The following is a 17943-nucleotide window of genomic DNA, read 5'->3' as shown; positions in this document are numbered from 1 at the left end:
ACAATGGCCCGGGTCAAGAAGCGCCCCAGGGCCTTAGAAACCCAGGAGAGCTGGAGCGACGTGCACGCGCATCTCAAGCTTTGTGGTAGGGCTAGCACGCGTTCTGCAGACCGGCGCAGCTCCCATCCCCTCACAGGAGCCGGAACCCCGCGCTCTGGGGCGCGCTGGCGGCTTAGGGACCAGGAGCCGGTTTCCCCGCCGCACTCTCTCTGCCTCCGCGCCGGGGAGGCCGTCTGGGACCGGGGACTCAAGCCCCTGTCCCTAGCCGCCCCGATTCCCACAGTTTGCCCCCGCGATCCTTTGCTCTTTTGGAGTGCTTTCAACCAGTCTCCGAGTTAATGCTGGTCCCCAGACGCAGGGCACTCTCGCTCGTATCGGGGTATGACTTTCGCACTGGTCGCCTCTGGTGGCTCCCTCCCCCTTTTGTTTATCTTCCGATATCAGTCCGCTGTTCCCATTCCGCTTTACCTGCTCACTGGCGTCTTCTGCCCCTGTAGAGATCCAGACGTGTATAATTCTGATCTCAGGCTGATTTCATGGGTGATCAGAGTTCTTTGGTAGGTAATCAGCTCACTTTGGGGTACCAGCTGAAAAGACGCCTCTTCCTAGTACCCCGCCATCTTGTCCCCCCCCCTTAAAAAATTTTTTTAATGGATAATTTCTGGAGGCCACTTGTGCAATTTTTAACAGAAAGTCAGATACTTCTTCATTCAGCTCTAACATATGTGAATAACCCAAAGCCCTGTTCAGGCTCACAAGAATTAAAAAGTAAATTTTTTTTTTTTTAAATCTAGGAATTAACAGATATAGCAAAAACTGTTAAGCCACTACTGTAGTTACTTTTTATTGCCACTATAATGTGCCTTTTGACAACAGATTGAATACAATCTTACAAAATTTTCTCAACTCTGCAGTGAAACACCTAATGATCCAGGTCTTATAAAAGCTGCAGTGTAACTCTAGGCCTTAATAACATCCATTACTTTATTAATTCTATTCACATGATTTTATCAGTGTGGGGACAAGAAGGAGGTAAGTGACTAGTCCAGGGCATAGACTTTAAGGAGACACTCATTCTAATGTTGCAGCAAGTACCAAACGAACTTGCTTAACTTTGCTATTGGTAGCCCATATATAAACAATTGAACATAGCCATAAAATAAGTTTCAATAAATCTGAAAGACTTAAAATTCAGGCCAGAAAAGGCAAATCCATAGAAACAAAAATGAGATTAGTGGGTGCAGACATTGAGGAAAGGGCAGCTGAAAATTATCAATAATCATGGGGTTTCTTATTGAGGTGATTGAAATATTTTGGAATTATGTAGTGGGGATGGTTGCACAACACTGTAAAAATATATTTTTAAAATTAAACCTCTGATTTGTACTCATTAAAACAACTAAACGGAAGAAAAAATAAAATAAAATTCAGACAATATGTGTTTACAAATCTTAAAGAGAATTAAATTAGAAATCAACAGCAGAAACTTCAGGGAAATCTCAAAATATTTGGAAATTAAACAAATTTTTAAAAATAAACTGTTCAAAGAAGCAATCACACACACTTATACACACATATCAAAACTTATTAAATGTAGCTAAAACAATGATTATAAGGAAATACATAGTTCTAAATTCCTACTTTAAAAAAGAAAAAATCTTGAGGGATGTCTGAGTGTCTCAGTGTTTAAGCATCTGTCTTTGACTCAGTTCGTGATCTCAGGGTCCTGGGATTAAGCCTCACATTGGGCTCCCAACTCAGTGGGGAGGTCATTTCTTCCTCTCCCTCTGCTTCTCCATGGCTTGTTCTCTCTCTCTCCGTCTCCCTCTCTCAAATAAATAAATAAAATCTTTAAATATGAAAAAAAAAAGGTCTCAAATCAATATTCTCAGCTTCTACCTTAACTAACTAGAAAAAGAACATAAACTGGACCACAAACACACAAAAGAAAGGAAATGATTAATGGAAAAATCACTAAAACTTGTGAGAAAAATCAATGAAACCAAACTTTGGTATTTTAGAAAAATAAAATGAATATATCCTCAGTTGGAGTAACTGAGAAAAAATAAGTGGAGGCACACATCGATAAAACCAGTGTTTAAAGTGGGCACATTATTAGTGATCATTTAAAATGAATGGATTATAAGGAAATACTGTGAACACCATTATACAAACATATTAGACTACTAAAAGAGACAATTTTTACTAAAATTGACATAAATTGACATAAAATTGACATAAATTACTAAAAATGTCTCAAGAAGAAATAGAAAACCTGTATAGACCTAGCAAATAAGGAAGGTATTAGTACAAGTCCTTACAAACCATTCACAAAGAAAAGGAAAAAAAGAAGTAAAATGAATACTTTTTAACTCATTTTATGATGCTGGTGTTATTCTCATACTAAAACCAGGAAAAGACAGCACAAGACAAGAAAACTAAAAATGAGTATCATTTATGAATATAAATTGAATATCCTCAACAAAATAAGAGTACATCCAATCCAGTAACATATAAAACTATTTTTTGTGCTCTGACAAAATGCAGTTTTTCCCCGGAAGGCTAAATTGGTTTAACATCTGAGAGATGAATAAATTTGATACTATGTTACTAAAAAAAAAAAAAAAAAAGAAAAAAAGAACAAACCATACAGTACTCTCAATAGATAGAAAAAACATTTGAAAAAATGTAGCACACATTTACTATAAAACTCAAATAAATTAAAAAACAAATATCTCTCAACTCGATAAAAAATATTTATGACAATTGTCCAGTTAATATCATACTGACAATGTCAAGCTGACAAATTTTCCTTTTAGAATGAAAACAAAAATGATGTCCTATTTCATCATTTGTAGTTAACATTGTACAGGATGTTCCAGACTGTTTGATGGGGAGACAAAAGAACATACAGGTTGAAAAGAAAGAAGTAAAACTATCTTGATTAACATGTGACAATATCTCATATGTAGAAAATCCTAAGGAATCCAAAAAAAAAAAAGACTACCGGACTAATTAGTTTATGAAGTTTGCAGAATACAAGATAACATACAAAAGTTAATTGCATTTCTATATACTATCAACAAAATCTATAAAATCAAAATAAGATATTTCCTTTACAATAATATCAAAAGAATAAATGCTTTGGTACAAATTTAGTTAATTAAATGCAAGACTTTAATTGAAAACTCCACAACTTTGCTGAGAAAGATGAAAGAAAACCTAAACTAATGCAAAGATAACTTCATATTCATTGATTGAAACTTCATATTGTTAATATGACAATTATTCCCAATTTTGTCCATTGACTCATTAAAATATTTATCAATTTTCCACCAGGCTTTTGTGTAGAAATTGACAAATTCATACAAAATTTTATGTGAAAGTGCAAAAACAAAAACCAACTACAACAAAAAAAGAAAAAAAAATTGGATGACTGCCTAATTTCAAAACTTGCTATCAAGCTCCATTTATGTAGATAGTGTGTTACTGCATATAGATAAGTATATATGCCAGTGGGACAGAACTGAGAATCAGAAGAAAACTATTATGTTTATGGCCAGTTGATTTCCAAAGTAGTAAAAAAGGCAATTAAATGGACAAAGGGCAATCTCTAAAAAAATTATTGGAGCAATTATATTTCAACATTAATTAATTTAAAATAAAAATATATATGAAATAACTCATTGTCTCACACCATATTAGAATAAAACACAAAAAATTTTAAAAAGCTCAAATTGATCAGAGGTCTAAATCTAAGAACTAAAATCATAAACGTCTGAAAAAAACATAAGAGAAAATTTTTATTACCTTTATGACAAAGAGTTCTTATGTGACACCAAAAGCATGATCTATTAAAGAAAACATTAGGGACGCCTGGGTGGCTCAGTTGGTTAAGCAGCTGCCTTCGGCTCAGGTCATGATCCCAGCGTCGTGGGATCAAGTCCCACATCGGGCTCCTTGCTCGGCAGGGAGCCTGCTTCTCCCTCTGCCTCTGCCTGCCTCTCTGTCTGCCTGTGCTCACTCTGTCTCCCTCTCTCTCTGACAAATAAATAAATAAAATCTTTAAAAAAAAATAAAGAAAACATTACAAGTTGTATTTAATGAAACTAAAAAATATGTGTAATTTGGTCTTAAAACTTTCCTATCAAAAAGTCATTAAGGGGCGCCTGGGTGGCTCAGTGGGTTAAAGCCTCCGCCTTCAGCTCAGTCATGATCCCAGGGTCCTGGGATCGAGTGAGCCCCACATCGGGCTCTCTGCTCAGCAGGGAGCCTGCTTCCTCCTCTCTCTCTCTCTGCCTGCCTCTCTGCCTACTTGTGATCTGTCTGTCAAATAAATAAATAAAATCTTAAAAAAAATTAAAAGTCATTAACTAAGAACATGAAAAGTCCCAGCAAGAAAAGGACAAAGTATTTGTGATCACGTTTTTCGATAAAATTGTATTCAGAATATAAAAAATCACTTGTTGCTCAATATTAAGAAAATAAATAATACAATGTTTACAGTCTACATGTACCAAAAGAAATGACATTAGAGAAGATATACAAATGTTTATACAAATAAATGTATGAGGAGGTACTTAAAATTGTTACTCACAGAAATGCAAATTGAAACCACAGATGATATGATTTCACACTCCTAGAACAGCTATAATAAAGAAGATAGATAATATCAAATGTTGGCAAGAATGGGTAGAGGCAGGATATCTTGTACACTGCTAATGTGAATGTAAAATGGCATAGCCGCTTTGTAAAACAGTTTGGCAGTTTCTTAAAAAGTTACTCAGCTATTTACCATACACTTCACAAAGAAATTTTTATAAGAGATATGAAAATATATATCCACCCAAATACTTGTGCATGAATTCATTTCATAAAAGAGTTTCCAAGAGAGTAGATCTTAAAAGTTCTCATCACAAGAAAAAAATTATAACTATGTGTGGTTATGTATGTTAACTAGACTTATAGTGGTGATCGTCATATATATATATACACACACACACGCATATATATATATAATTGTGTTGTACACTTAAAACTAATGTAATGTTGGGGACGCCTGGGTGGCTCAGTTGGTTAAGCCACTGCCTTTGGCTTGGGTCATGATCCCAGCGTCCTGGAATCAAGTCCCACATCAGGCTCTTTGCTCAGTGGGGAGCTGGCTTCTCCCTCTGCCTCTGCTGCTACTCTGTCTGCCTGTGCTGGTACTCTCTTGCTCTCTCTCTCTCTGACAAATAAATAAATAAAATATTTAAAAAACAAAAAACTAAAAACTAATGTAATGTTGGCTTCAGAGGGGAATTCTACCAAATTAAAAAAAAAAGTAATATAATGTTATACGTCACTTATAGCTCAGTAAAAAAAATGTTAAAAAGTGGAAACAACCCAAATGTTTACCAAATGATGAACGAATAGACAAAATGTATACATAGTGAATTACATGTAACATACTGATACAAGATACAACATGACAAATCCTTAAGAACTTTATCTCAAGCAAAAGAAACCAAACACAAGAGACAACATATTGTACCATTCCATTTATATGAAATGCACAAAGAAAGCAAATCTATAGAGACAGAAAAATTAATGGTGCCTGTGGCTGGACACAAAGAGTGACAATTAAAAGAGCTCTTCTTTGGGTAATGGAAATATGCTAAAATTGAATAGTGCTGATGGTCAAATCTCTCTACACATTTGCAAAGGTTACAGAATTATAGACTTGTAATGGGTAAATTTTATGATACATAAATTATGCCATGCTAAATCTTTTTTTTTTTAATAAATTCTGAAGACCTTCTCTGTAATGAGTTTTGTTTGCCATTCTATGTTCATATGTTCTTTGTGTGTGTGATCCTTTAAGGTGCGTCCTGTGAGGAGTCAATGGAATGTTATATTTCTCAGTCTTGTTGGAAAGGGAGTATTTGCCAAAATAAAAGCTCTGCTTACATTTGTGAATGCCCAGAAGGATTTTTTGATGAAAACTGTGAAACTGATGTGTACAAATGTTCATCAAAGCCATGTCAGAATGATGCAGACAACACTCATATTCCAAATGTAAGTCTGAATTTAAGAAAGTGATTTATATATATTTACTATTGCCAAACTATCTGAAAAGTACAAATATAATTTAAGTTTTCATTAACATATTAAAAATTTCAAAATCAGAAATATCAGAAAAGATACTTTATTTGTTGATTTTCATGTTTTCCTATTTTAAATACAAACCCCAATTACAAACAAACTTCAGTTTCATTTTTTGTTCTTCTGCTGAAATTCTTCCTTATGAACAATGTAATTTTGTAAAAATTTCATTTTTTTATATTTTTATATGTTTTATATGTTATATGTTTTATACAGTTAGAAACTGTATCCCCAAATTTTATTTTTTTATTTTTTTATTTTTTCTCTTTGATCATATTTATTGAAAATATAACATAAAATTCTTATTCAGAAAGGAATGGAAAGACAACCATAAGATACATAGAACTTATCGATACAATATGAGGAAGTGGTGATGCAACATGGGGGCTTAAGTGGGTAGGAGAAGAATCCATGAAACAAGATGGGATAGGGAGGGAGACAAACCATAAGTGACTCTTAATCTCACGAAACAAACTGTGGGTTGCTGGGGGGGGGGGGGGTTGGGAGAAGGGGGGTAGGGTTATGGACATTGGGGAGGATATGTGCTTTTGGGTAAATTGGAAGGGGAGATGAACCATGAGAGACTATGGACTCTGAAAAACAATCTGAGGGGTTTGAAGTGTCGGGGGGGTGGGAGGTTGGGGTACCAGGTGGTGGGTATTATGGAGGGCACGGCTTGCATGGAGCACTGGGTGTGGTGAAAAATTTCATTTTTAATTATTTTTAATTTTGTTAGTTATTTGTAACTTTTATATTTTGACATTTGAATTTAACATTTACATAAATAAGATTAGAAATAATGTAAAAGTTTCCACAACTTACTATCTTTTTATTTTAGTAAGATTCTTTTTTCATTTGTATTATAAATTTTTATTAATATCTTAAAGTCTTCCTAATTCACATGTCTTATGGTTGATACTGGCTATCAACTGGGCCCTCAATTGTAATTATCAACCCAGAACGCTAAATATAACTTCTCTGTAAGGCCGAGGCTTCCTCACATCATTGTGGCTGGGTTCTGAAAGCAGGCATCCCAAGATAATTAGGCAGACATTATATGGCCTTTTAAACAGGGCTTCGAAAATCACAGAGCATTCCTTTCTCCATACTCACAGCCTGCTTTTTACATTGAAGGTGGTGGGAAGGATAGTTCCTAATTCTCAGAGAAGTGTTGAATTCAGGTGGTAGGAAAAGTGTGTGAGATGGGGACATTGTGATAATTTGGAAAACAGATTCTTTCACAGTGTTGTACAGGGAATTTCTACATGCTTATAAAAATAGCTTCCATCCCTCTACAAGTAAAAATCTTTTTATTACTTTTGACGTATCCAAAAACTTTTGTAAAAAATACGTTCTGATCTTTCTTAGGGTACTATGTACATCTGTTCAGCAATATTTACAGTCAAGCTTGGTAAGACACAACTTCAAATACCACGTGAGTCATTTCCTTGCAAGAATAATACTGCATGTACGAAATATGAGAAGGAGTATCATTGCAGGTATAATTAATTACTTTCCTATTTTTAAACAAATAATACATGAGTTTTAAAGCCATGTGGACAAAAATAAAAGGATGTTCTGTTTTAAGCTTAAATTTTATTCAACAACATCTAATATTCTACTTCAAATTGAAGTAGAAACACTTAATGTGTTAGAGTTTTTATAAAAAACAAGAAATCCTCAGGCATAATTTGGACAAAGAGTTGTAAAACGTATTTTGTTTCATAATGGATATACTTAGGATAACTGAATAATAATTAAAGGTTTATAAAGAAGAGATAAATGTAAAGTATGTCTACTATACACAGAAAATGTTGTTATTATTTTTTGAGAGTATAGAGTAAACCATCTCTTGCTTCAATTTGCAGACCTCAGCTGACAGTTTTTTTAGAGTCTTTAGGCAGGATTTTAGGAAATATTCCTTTATTTAAATAAGGATTTGCTAAAAGTTACCCATTTGTAAATGACAGAAGTGACCTAGTTATCTGGGCCTATAATTTTAGTCCATTTCAAATAGCTTTATAGATAGTTACTCACACCATTAGGAAGTACAATTTGTACTCTTCACACTTGCTTGACTTTTATCTGGCTGCTTTAAGTTCTGTTGGGCATTACTGAAGGGCAGTAAACAGCCTCAAAATGTTAGAATATTCATAAAAGCCGAAAATTATTAGCTGTGGTACAGGAAAGCCTTGAATATACTGAAAAGAAACAGAATATGCAAACATATCACAGATGTACCAAGGACAGTATTTTTATCAGTTTCAAAAGGAAATTAATTTCTAGGTTTAAAAACACACTAAGCTTTTAAAATGTGACATTTTCAAAAGAAAATGAGGAGAAGCTTCTTCATTACAACAAAATTTTGGAAGTTCTAACCAGTCCAGGCAAATCTATATATGCATTCAATCTTATATTAATTTATCAATAAATTAAATTGCTATCCCTTTAAAAATACTGACTTTTTAATTTATAACTTCTAGTTCTGAGCCTTATAGTGCAAATATATTTATAAATATACATAGAAAATGATCAACATTTAAAAATATAGATAGCATTGTGTAAATATATAAATATATATTTACATACATATTTATTTTATTTTTATTAAGTATGATGATTTTTTTAAAGTATGATGATTTTATTGACCCTTATTTTTAGCATTATTCTGATGGTGTGGAAGGCTTTGTTTTAAATTTCATTATCAACAGGAAAACTATATAACCAGAGGCATTACTGCCAACTCCCTGTTGATTGTTATGTTATTAATTAATAGATTTAATTTTAAAATGATGACGTTCAATCTAGAATGCTTTGTTAAGCTTGTGCTAGATTGGACGGATGTTGTAAAAATTCCAGTTAGGTTTCTCTAGGATGGATGGAATATGTCACATAGGTAAGCTAGTGTGACAAGTTTGAATTAAACTTATTTACGAAATAAACGTGAACCCCACTACATGTGTTCTAATTGTTGAAATGACCACATTGTTCAAGAATTTGGCAAACATTGTGCTCATCTCCAATCTACTGAACTAAAAACATGGTACCCTCCTCTGGTTAAATTAGACCGCTGATTAACAGAAGGTAAAATAAAAGGAAAGTGAAAAGAGAGTAAATACAGAACTGCCTCAACAAGGCAGAAATAACAAAGTCCAAATTGAATGATGAGTGAAAACCTAAGCCTCAGAAATCAATGATATCATACAGATGTGGAACACAGGAGCAGAATTTCCAGCACCCAGATTCCCACCCACTAAACTCATCCCTGACAGTAAAAATCATTTCCAACTCTGACTCACATGAAATCATAGAGACATAATCAATATAAATTAACAAAGCATGAAGTTGAAAAGGTAACCGAAAAACAAACAAACAAAAAAATTAGTCTTGGAGTCTCTTTCTTGTCCCAAAGGAAATTAAGGGAATGACTGAAAATAAAGAGAAGAATGAAAGCCCTTCGATTTAAATACCTTTTTAAAAAGTTTTTAAAAAATCTGTGTTTTGCTATCTTAGAACGTGTGTTTTTTTCTAGATCGATGATTCTCACACTTTGGCTGCAATGGACTTTAGCTGTTTTAGAATCTCCTGAAGAGGTGTTTAAAACACAAACAGCTATTTCCCACCCCTATAGTTCTAATTCAATCAGTCTGGGGTAGAGATTCCACAAATGTGCATTTCTAACAAATTCTCAAGTGATACTGATGTTGCTGATCTGGAGACCATACTTAAGAGTTACTGGTTAAGATGAGCTGAGCTCAAATAGCATTGATGCAGAAATCCTCCTACATTTCTTTCCCTTCTACATCCATACACTTCAACCCAAGCTTTTGCTCTTATATTCTGAATTTGGGAGAAAAAAAAAAAGTGGGGTTGAGAAGAGGTAAAATTAAGTGAAGAGAATAGAATACTGATGATGGTGAACACAGCAACAGTGTCAGAAACGAGTTAATTTTTACCACTGTTTATAAACTAGCATTTCCCTTAACACCTAGACTATTGAAACCTTTAGGTGACTATGAACTTAGCATAAAAATATGTTATTTTTAAGAGCAATAAGTAACGGTAGTGAGCCATCATAAATGGCATTACTGGGAGCAAGCTGAATGCTAGTAGAATTTTTTTGGAAAAAGAAAATGGATAATTGATGTCTTGGTGACATCAGATAGGTAGAACTTAATTTTGTTAATTTTCTGAAATTACTGAGGAATTTTTGAGTGAGGCATTAATACTTTGGCTAAAATTTTTATAATTTATTTATTTTGGGCGGCTAAAGTTTTTTTTAAAGATTTTATTTTTTTGTTTGAGAAAAAAAGCGAGACGAAGGGGCAATGGGAGAGAGAGAATCAGACTCCCTGCTGAGGAAGGACAGTGACGTTGGGTGATCTCAGGACCCTGGGATCATAACCTGAACTGAGGACAGACACTTAAATGACTGAGTCACCCTGGTGCCCCTTGACTGAAATTTTTAAAATAAAGTATAGATTGTGGGATACAGTGATGGCAGAAAATGAAAGAAATTATTTAGAAGAATGCTTAAGGAGTTTCTCTGAATACTTGAAATCAGCTATGGCTTTGCCCAAAAAGGAATGTTGCACTCAGAGTAATCTAGAAATACTGAATGAAAAAACTAAAGGATTTGAGAAGGACTAAGGGAAACCAACAATGTTTGATTAATCATCCTGAGTTTAGAAACAGTGGGGAGCTATTTCCTTTCCATACTATTGAGAGGGAAAGCTAAGGTTGCAGTTAGTAGAAGTAAGAGGGAAGTGTAGGACAGAACATTCTGACATGAATTATGAACTTATGTCAATAAACAGTTACTACCAACCTACAACCTAGTGGTGACGGAGTAGGGGAATTAAATACCTGACCTTATTCTCTTCTCACCTCTGACCTGCTGATTGTGCAGCACAGTAGTAGGACCCAGATAGAAGTCAAGGAAAAGTGAAGGCAGGGGTGGAAATTAGAAGGGGAGACAACCCATTAGAGACTGTGGACTGAGAAACAGTTTTTAAGAGTCTCATGCTCTACCGACTGAGCTAGCCGGGCGAGAAACAGGTTTTTAGAGGGAAGAGGTTGTGAGGATGGGTAGGCCTAGTGATGGGTATTAAGAAAGGCACATATTGCATGGAGCACTGGGTGTTATATGTAAACCATGAATCTTGGAACACTACATCCAAAACTAATGATGTATTGTATGGTGACTAACATAACAAAATAATGAATTGCAAATTATAAAACAATAGAGAGGATTATGCTTAGGGAAACAGGAGACAGAAGTGTGTTTGGAGGGGGCAAAAAGGGGATGAGATCTCAGAGATTAAGACAGATTGGATGTCTACCTATCTGTGGGCTCCTCAGAGGCAGATCCTTATCTACCCTTTAGGAGGCAGCGGTGACTCTTAATATAATTACAGTGTGATAACAAGAGAAAGCTGCATGCACATGAGTTTTGAATTTCTTGACTTTCAACTATACAAGGACTCAGAAGCTCCTCTGGTATAGGACCAGAAGAGTGGTATAACCTTTAGAGTCAGCACTGTCTAGACAAGAAGTTCATTGGGAGTGAATATTATGGTATGGAAACCGCCAGGACTTGACACAGAAATGGAAGAAGAGAAACCAGAGAATTGTCTCCCATTCTTCTCTATTATCATTGCCCTCTGTCTAGAAATTGAAAAAAGAGAGGTTTTTTAAAACCCTTTTTTGTTAGCCACAGGGAATGAATTGTTTTAAAATAAGTTTGACACGTTTTTTGCCCTTTGATAATTTAAATAACCATTTGCCAGGAAGTCTGCGTTTGGGTGAAACGAAACCTCCTCCTGGAGATTTTAAAGGAATGTGAAATAGTCAATCTCTATAGTGACACTGACATTATTTTCTTGAAGCATGTAGCTAAGGTATAGGAGGCCATCTTGCCACCGTAAGAAAATCTAGCAAAGGAATACAGCCAAAAAAATACCAGTAAGTGACTGAAAAGATTTTAAAAAGCCAAAATCTGGGTAAACCAAATTCCATTCAGTCACGGATTTTAAATAGTTAACTTTTTGTACTATTCATAGTTTATTTTTTACTTAATTATTTCCTACTAAAAAAATATTCCTATAATAGAGTTGACTATTTCATCGACTATAATTTTGAATTACTGCGAAAAGTCTATTCTCTGATACCAGGGGGGCTCAGTCAGTTAAGTGTCTGCCTTGGGCTCAGGTCATGATCTCAGGTTCTGGGATGGAGCCCCAAGTTGGTCTCACAGCCCAGCAGGGAAGCTGCTTCTCCCTCTGCTCCCTGCTCTTCTCTCTCTCTATGTCTCTCTCAGATAAATAAATAAATAAGATCAAAAAGAAAAAAAAAAAAGAAAAGAAAAGTCAATTCTTCTATACCATATTCAAGAGAATATCTGTGTTTTAATCATTTCTGTAACTGGAACCCTTTCTAATGTAAAACATAGAACATTTCCTTAAAAAACTATTTAAGTCATTATTTAATTTGCTTATTAATAAATACTTTGGATTCCACTGAGATGGAAGGTCTTTCCTCTGGATGTGAAATGAAATGACTCATTCATTCACTAATTTAATAACTATTTATTGAGTGCCTGCTGTTCCATAAGCTTTCCTACTAAAAGAAACTCTTCTACTGCAGTAGGAAGAAGAAAAGAAAAACAGGCAAAATAGCCTCCTCTTAATAAGCTTGTATTTTAGTAGATAGATACTGTTTTAAAGAAGCACTGACTCACTTTTGTAGACTAGACTACTGACTATGTGATCCCAAGGGAAGAAGTAGTGATAACAGCCAAGAAGCTACTACTATAAAACAGCCTAGAGATAGTGATGACCGACACCACCACTAAGGTGACAAGGGATGATGGTAATTAAGGATTGCAATTTGGAATATAGCACTAAAGAAGGTTCAGTATTTTTCTGAAGGGCTGGATTAAAAGAGGTCAGGCATAATCCTAAGGTTATTTACTCCATCAAAAGGTTAGAAATAGAATTTTCTAAACGGGAGAAGTCTACAAGAAGGAAAGTGTGATTGAGAGGGGTAAAAAATCAAGAAATCAGTGTTCCGTGTATTAGCTGAGATGTATCATACAGCCACGTGAAGATGTGAAGATAAGCTTTCTGGTATGTTAGTTTTTACTTTACAGGAGAGCTCTAGGCTACATATATGCATTTGAAAGCTAGCCGCAAAGAGATGGTATTTAAAACCAGGAAACTGAATGAGATTAGCTTACAGTGAGCCTTGACAGGGAAGTGAGAAGTTTGCAGATAGAGACTGTGGACCCAAGAGTTAAAGGAATGGAATATGAAGCTAAAATGCAGGAGTCAGTGAGTTGAGGTGAAAAAATACAAATGGTATTACAGAAACTATAAAATATTTTAAGAATATTTTAAGAATATTAAGACAATGTCTACCATTATCTTAATAGTCTTAAAATATTTTTTCAAAATATTTTACTTTTATATATTTATATATATTTTATATGTATATATATACTTTTTTATATGTATATATATACTTTTTTATATTTATATATATACTTTAATAATACTTTTCAAAGTATGTGGTTAGATCTAGTTAGAGGTAAGTGAAAATTGATCTATGGAATTGGCAAGAGGAGACAATCAATCTTTTGTTGCTGCTTTGTAGTTGTTTATTTGTTTGTTTTCAGTTTTTTAAGGAACATTTTGACAGAACAATGAGAAAAATTCATTCCCTACATGGGATACCAAAACAAAACAAAACAAAAGAAGGAGGAGAAAAAGAAGGGGGGGAAATATTGATTAGACTCGAAGTGAATAGAATGAAAGAATTGGGCTTTCCCGGTAAAGAGTATCAGCAATATAAGTTAATAGAGTGGCAGCTGAAGAACGTTCAAGTAGGTAATTTTAAAATATCAGGCAAGACAGGATGGGATATATAGTACACAAGCAAAGGGGTGGGCTTTGATAGGATGGCGTATGTTACATCAATTGTAATAGCCGGCAAAGCAGAATATTTGTACTTATAGAGGTGCTTTGAATATGTGGTGTGTAATCATTTGGAAACTGTCCTCTGATTGATTCCTCAAGTGAGGTAGGAAGCAAGGTGAGATAAGAAGGTGTGAAATGGTTATATGGATGAGTAGGAGGGAAATATAATACATTACTGATACATATCAATAGAGATCCTAATTGAAATGAAGAATTAGTGAAGATGAATTTATAGGCAAGTGTAACATCCTCAAACCACATGTTGTTATTCCTAGACCCACATAAAATAGCCTGAGTGTTGAATTAAACAAGGATTGAATTTTGACCAGGTAACAATAAAGGAGGGAAATGGGGCAAATGATTTGAGGATATGCAAGAAGTGAGTATGGAAATGGACCGTGTAATAATATAACTTAGGTAATTATTAAAGTGATGACCTGATAGGGGATGAGAGACATTGAAGTGCTGGTAGAGTCAGTGGATTATGAGGAATGGAGAATTGTTGGGTAAAAAAAGGACTAGAGGGAGTTAACTGGAAAGAGAAATTAGGCTCTGAGCAGAATATGAAATACTTGAAATTAATATTAAGGAATTTAAGATTAAGAAGGGAAAGAATTATGCATGATGGTAGTATGTGGAATACTACAGTGGGAATAGGCTGTAAAGTTAGGATGAATATTGAGATCTTCCTCAGTACCCTCCTCTAAAAAGCTAGGATTTTAAGTGGGTGAACTCAGCAGGTATTGAAATAACCAAGTAAGACTGGAATTGTGTTATAAAAAGATATAATAAACCAGATGTTACACATTAAAGAATTAGAGGGAATGCCCAGGAGGGTCAACTATGAAAGCAATCAGAAGAGATATGAGTAGCATGGTTTAATGGCATCATCCTCAAATAATTGAGATTTTTACGAAGGATGTAACAGTGAACCTTTGAAGACACAATAAAGAAAAAGAACACCTACCTGATCCAGCCCCTGAAATATGAGGGATAATGGAGAAAGAGTAGCCGCCACTGAAAAGATTACAGTCAAAATGAAAAATGTGTATAGAAAAGATTGAGGGAAAAGATTAAAATGGTGAGGAAGGCCCTGAGAGGTTCTGGGTTCTTGCAGTATCTGGGGTAAATGGTGACAAGTGGTTAACCATTATGGCCTCAAACATAGATCATAGTAGGGCGACTGTGAGCTGTGGCTTTAAGGTGCAGGTGCAAGGTCTTATAAGAGCTCACAGAACTCAGGGGACAGCCATTGCAAGCTCCTCCAAAGGCAGTGCTAAAGTGGCAGGTCTCTGTGAACCCCATTCCAGTTATGAGTGGAAATGTCCAATGTACTTCAGACCACAGTTCCAGTGAGGCTTTCTAGGATCCCTGACGGAGGTAATCATCATCCTATCTGATGGAAGTGTAGAGGTAGTGAGGGAAGGGCATTGTGACCTGACACCAGGATTCTGAATCCTCCTCTATATACTAGTGTGGGAAGCATTTTTAATATGATACCACATAAAGGCTTTGAAGACTATCATGAACCACACTCCTAATATTGCCATCATACACACACATACGCACACACACACATACACTCACAAGTATGAAGACACACTTATCTATTCGGATATTTGCTGAATGCAATGACACTAATATTTTCCATAGGTAAAGACAATCACATTCCGAACAATCAGAATAAAGTGAGGAGACCTTAATCAGGAAATAAATGTTAATAAAACCAGATGCAGTATTTCTCTTACATCAATTTTTTCTACTCTGAAATCAATTGTTTAACAAATTTGTTGAGAGTCATCTTTGTAAAAGACCATAAACTAGATATTGGAAAATATATACATAAATACTATATCTTTAAAACAATCAGAAATTTTATGATATGAATGTGTTTGCTTTCTAAATTTTATTTTTCCACCCAAATTCTAAGATATTTCATGAGCTAATGATGCTCTGTTTTATTCCTACAGCTTATTTCTTTTTTAATTTCCCTTTTTCCTCCTCACTGAGTTACAATTAGAGCCTGCTTGCCCTGCTTAAGTGTCAATTCAATGTATTAACATACTTTTTTTTTCTTAAGTCAGTTTCAGCATTCCATTAGTCTGTGTGATGTCTCACCATGTCAGCTGTGGGTAAAATTGGGGTTTTCAGTTTGTGTCACAGGCAAACCTAATTAAGCATGCAATGTGACTTTGAAATAGAACATTGTATACACAGAAATGCATAGGTCAACATATTTCCTTTCAACATATAATAAAGTTACATTTTCACATTAAGTCTGAAAGATATGTTTTAAAATAGCAATCACACATTTGAATCAGAATTTGTTAATTAATGGAGAGCCTCCACTTGGTCACTCAGTAACTCTCCACTAATAGGAAACCTTAATTTCTTAGAGTTAATTATATCAAAACATGACTGCTGAGTTTTTCTTTGCTTGAAATCAATAGCCATATTTATAAGGCTAAATTCTTCTTTTGAATAAATCATTCTGAAATTTAGTGTAGAAAAAAGTCCATTATAATTTATAGTTTTATCATTTCAGATACTGGTTTTAAACTATATTATGATGGAAAATATCTAGGATATTATTGACATTTCCTCATCAATAGTAGCCTGCTACTGTTAATATAATTTTATATTTTCAAGTAAATTATAATTGAAAGAAGTCATCTTGAAATTTAATTCCCTAACTGTTTCATTTTGAGAACATATGTTCACATCAGTATGGCCTTCATCTCATTAGTCCTGGACTTATTAATTTTCCTGTAAATAGTAAGTACTGGAACATTATGACAGAAGTTAGTGCAGACCTCTGTGCATAAAGATTGACTTAATATTGTGTAACCTCTAAGTTTTCCATGGCATACTTGAACTTAATTCTCTGCACAACATCCAACACTTCTTAATATCCAGTACTCTTTTGCTATGCCTTCTGGATCTCCTGTTGTTAGCAGCAAATTCCCCAATACCACACAGTCTCGTTTGTGTATTTCTTTTTCTAACTGAAATCTGAGGATCTTTAGGTGGCTACTGTTCTTCCTCCACTACCTGTGTATCACTGGTAAGGAAATATATGGAAAACTTTGCCCTTCTTTATCATATCCAGATCATTTTTTTTTCTCCTCCTGAAAAGCCCATCTATTTTTAGCATAGGACATCATCTATACTATTTTCTAACTCTTTGTTCCTTCCTCCCTAGGCTACTCTTCAAGTATCTTTTCTTCTCTCAGGTCCCACCCATCTCCTACTAAAGACTTTAGCATCTGGCTTGCTGTCCTTTTCTCTACCACTGCTGTCATTTTCCCTGATGTCTTTGATAACCATCTTGTAAATCCACCCACTGTGGTTACTTAAATTCTTTGACAATTATTCTGCAATGACTTATCCTCTTCCTCCTGATCTTGGCAAATTTTCCATGGTCATATGTTTTAATTTGTCCTGACCTGTATTTGCACACCCTACAACATCTTGATTTAAGTTTCTGCTCTCTGATCACCAATTCATATATTTCAAGTTAACTCATTTGTGTACTTTAACACCAAAATTATGTAATTCTTTTCATACAACCAGTAGGCACCTCTAAACATTTGACTGCATTCTCTTTCCTCTGCGCATCACCCTTGGCCTTGGTCTTCATTTTGCTTTTACAGAGTATAGCTATATATCCATTCTTAAACTCCTTTCTTCTCTTTTTCTATGTTCTATTGATCTGAAAACACAAAACCTATTTAACTCTCCATCCCATCAGGTAAACTTGGGTCTGCTTTCTTTTACATATGTCTAATGTGGCATCTCACACTTAATATATTCCAAATTAATG

The 17943-nt window shown here is 34.7% G+C and overlaps 1 protein-coding gene across 1 annotated transcript in view; it reads left to right on the top strand.

Annotated features, from left to right (window-relative positions):
• Positions 1–17943, top strand: part of EYS (eyes shut homolog) — a 1652430-nt gene that overhangs the window by 84437 nt on the left and 1550050 nt on the right. The window contains 2 exon segments of the mRNA XM_044253753.1: positions 5864–6057; positions 7513–7643. Of these exon segments, the coding sequence (XP_044109688.1) occupies positions 5864–6057; positions 7513–7643 (325 nt within the window).

This window comes from Neovison vison, chromosome 1, assembly GCF_020171115.1.
Source record: "Neovison vison isolate M4711 chromosome 1, ASM_NN_V1, whole genome shotgun sequence".
NCBI classification, from domain to species: domain Eukaryota; kingdom Metazoa; phylum Chordata; class Mammalia; order Carnivora; family Mustelidae; genus Neogale; species Neogale vison.
The sequence above is the reverse complement of the archived record's forward strand: the minus strand, read 5'-3'. Positions and strand labels throughout refer to the sequence as shown.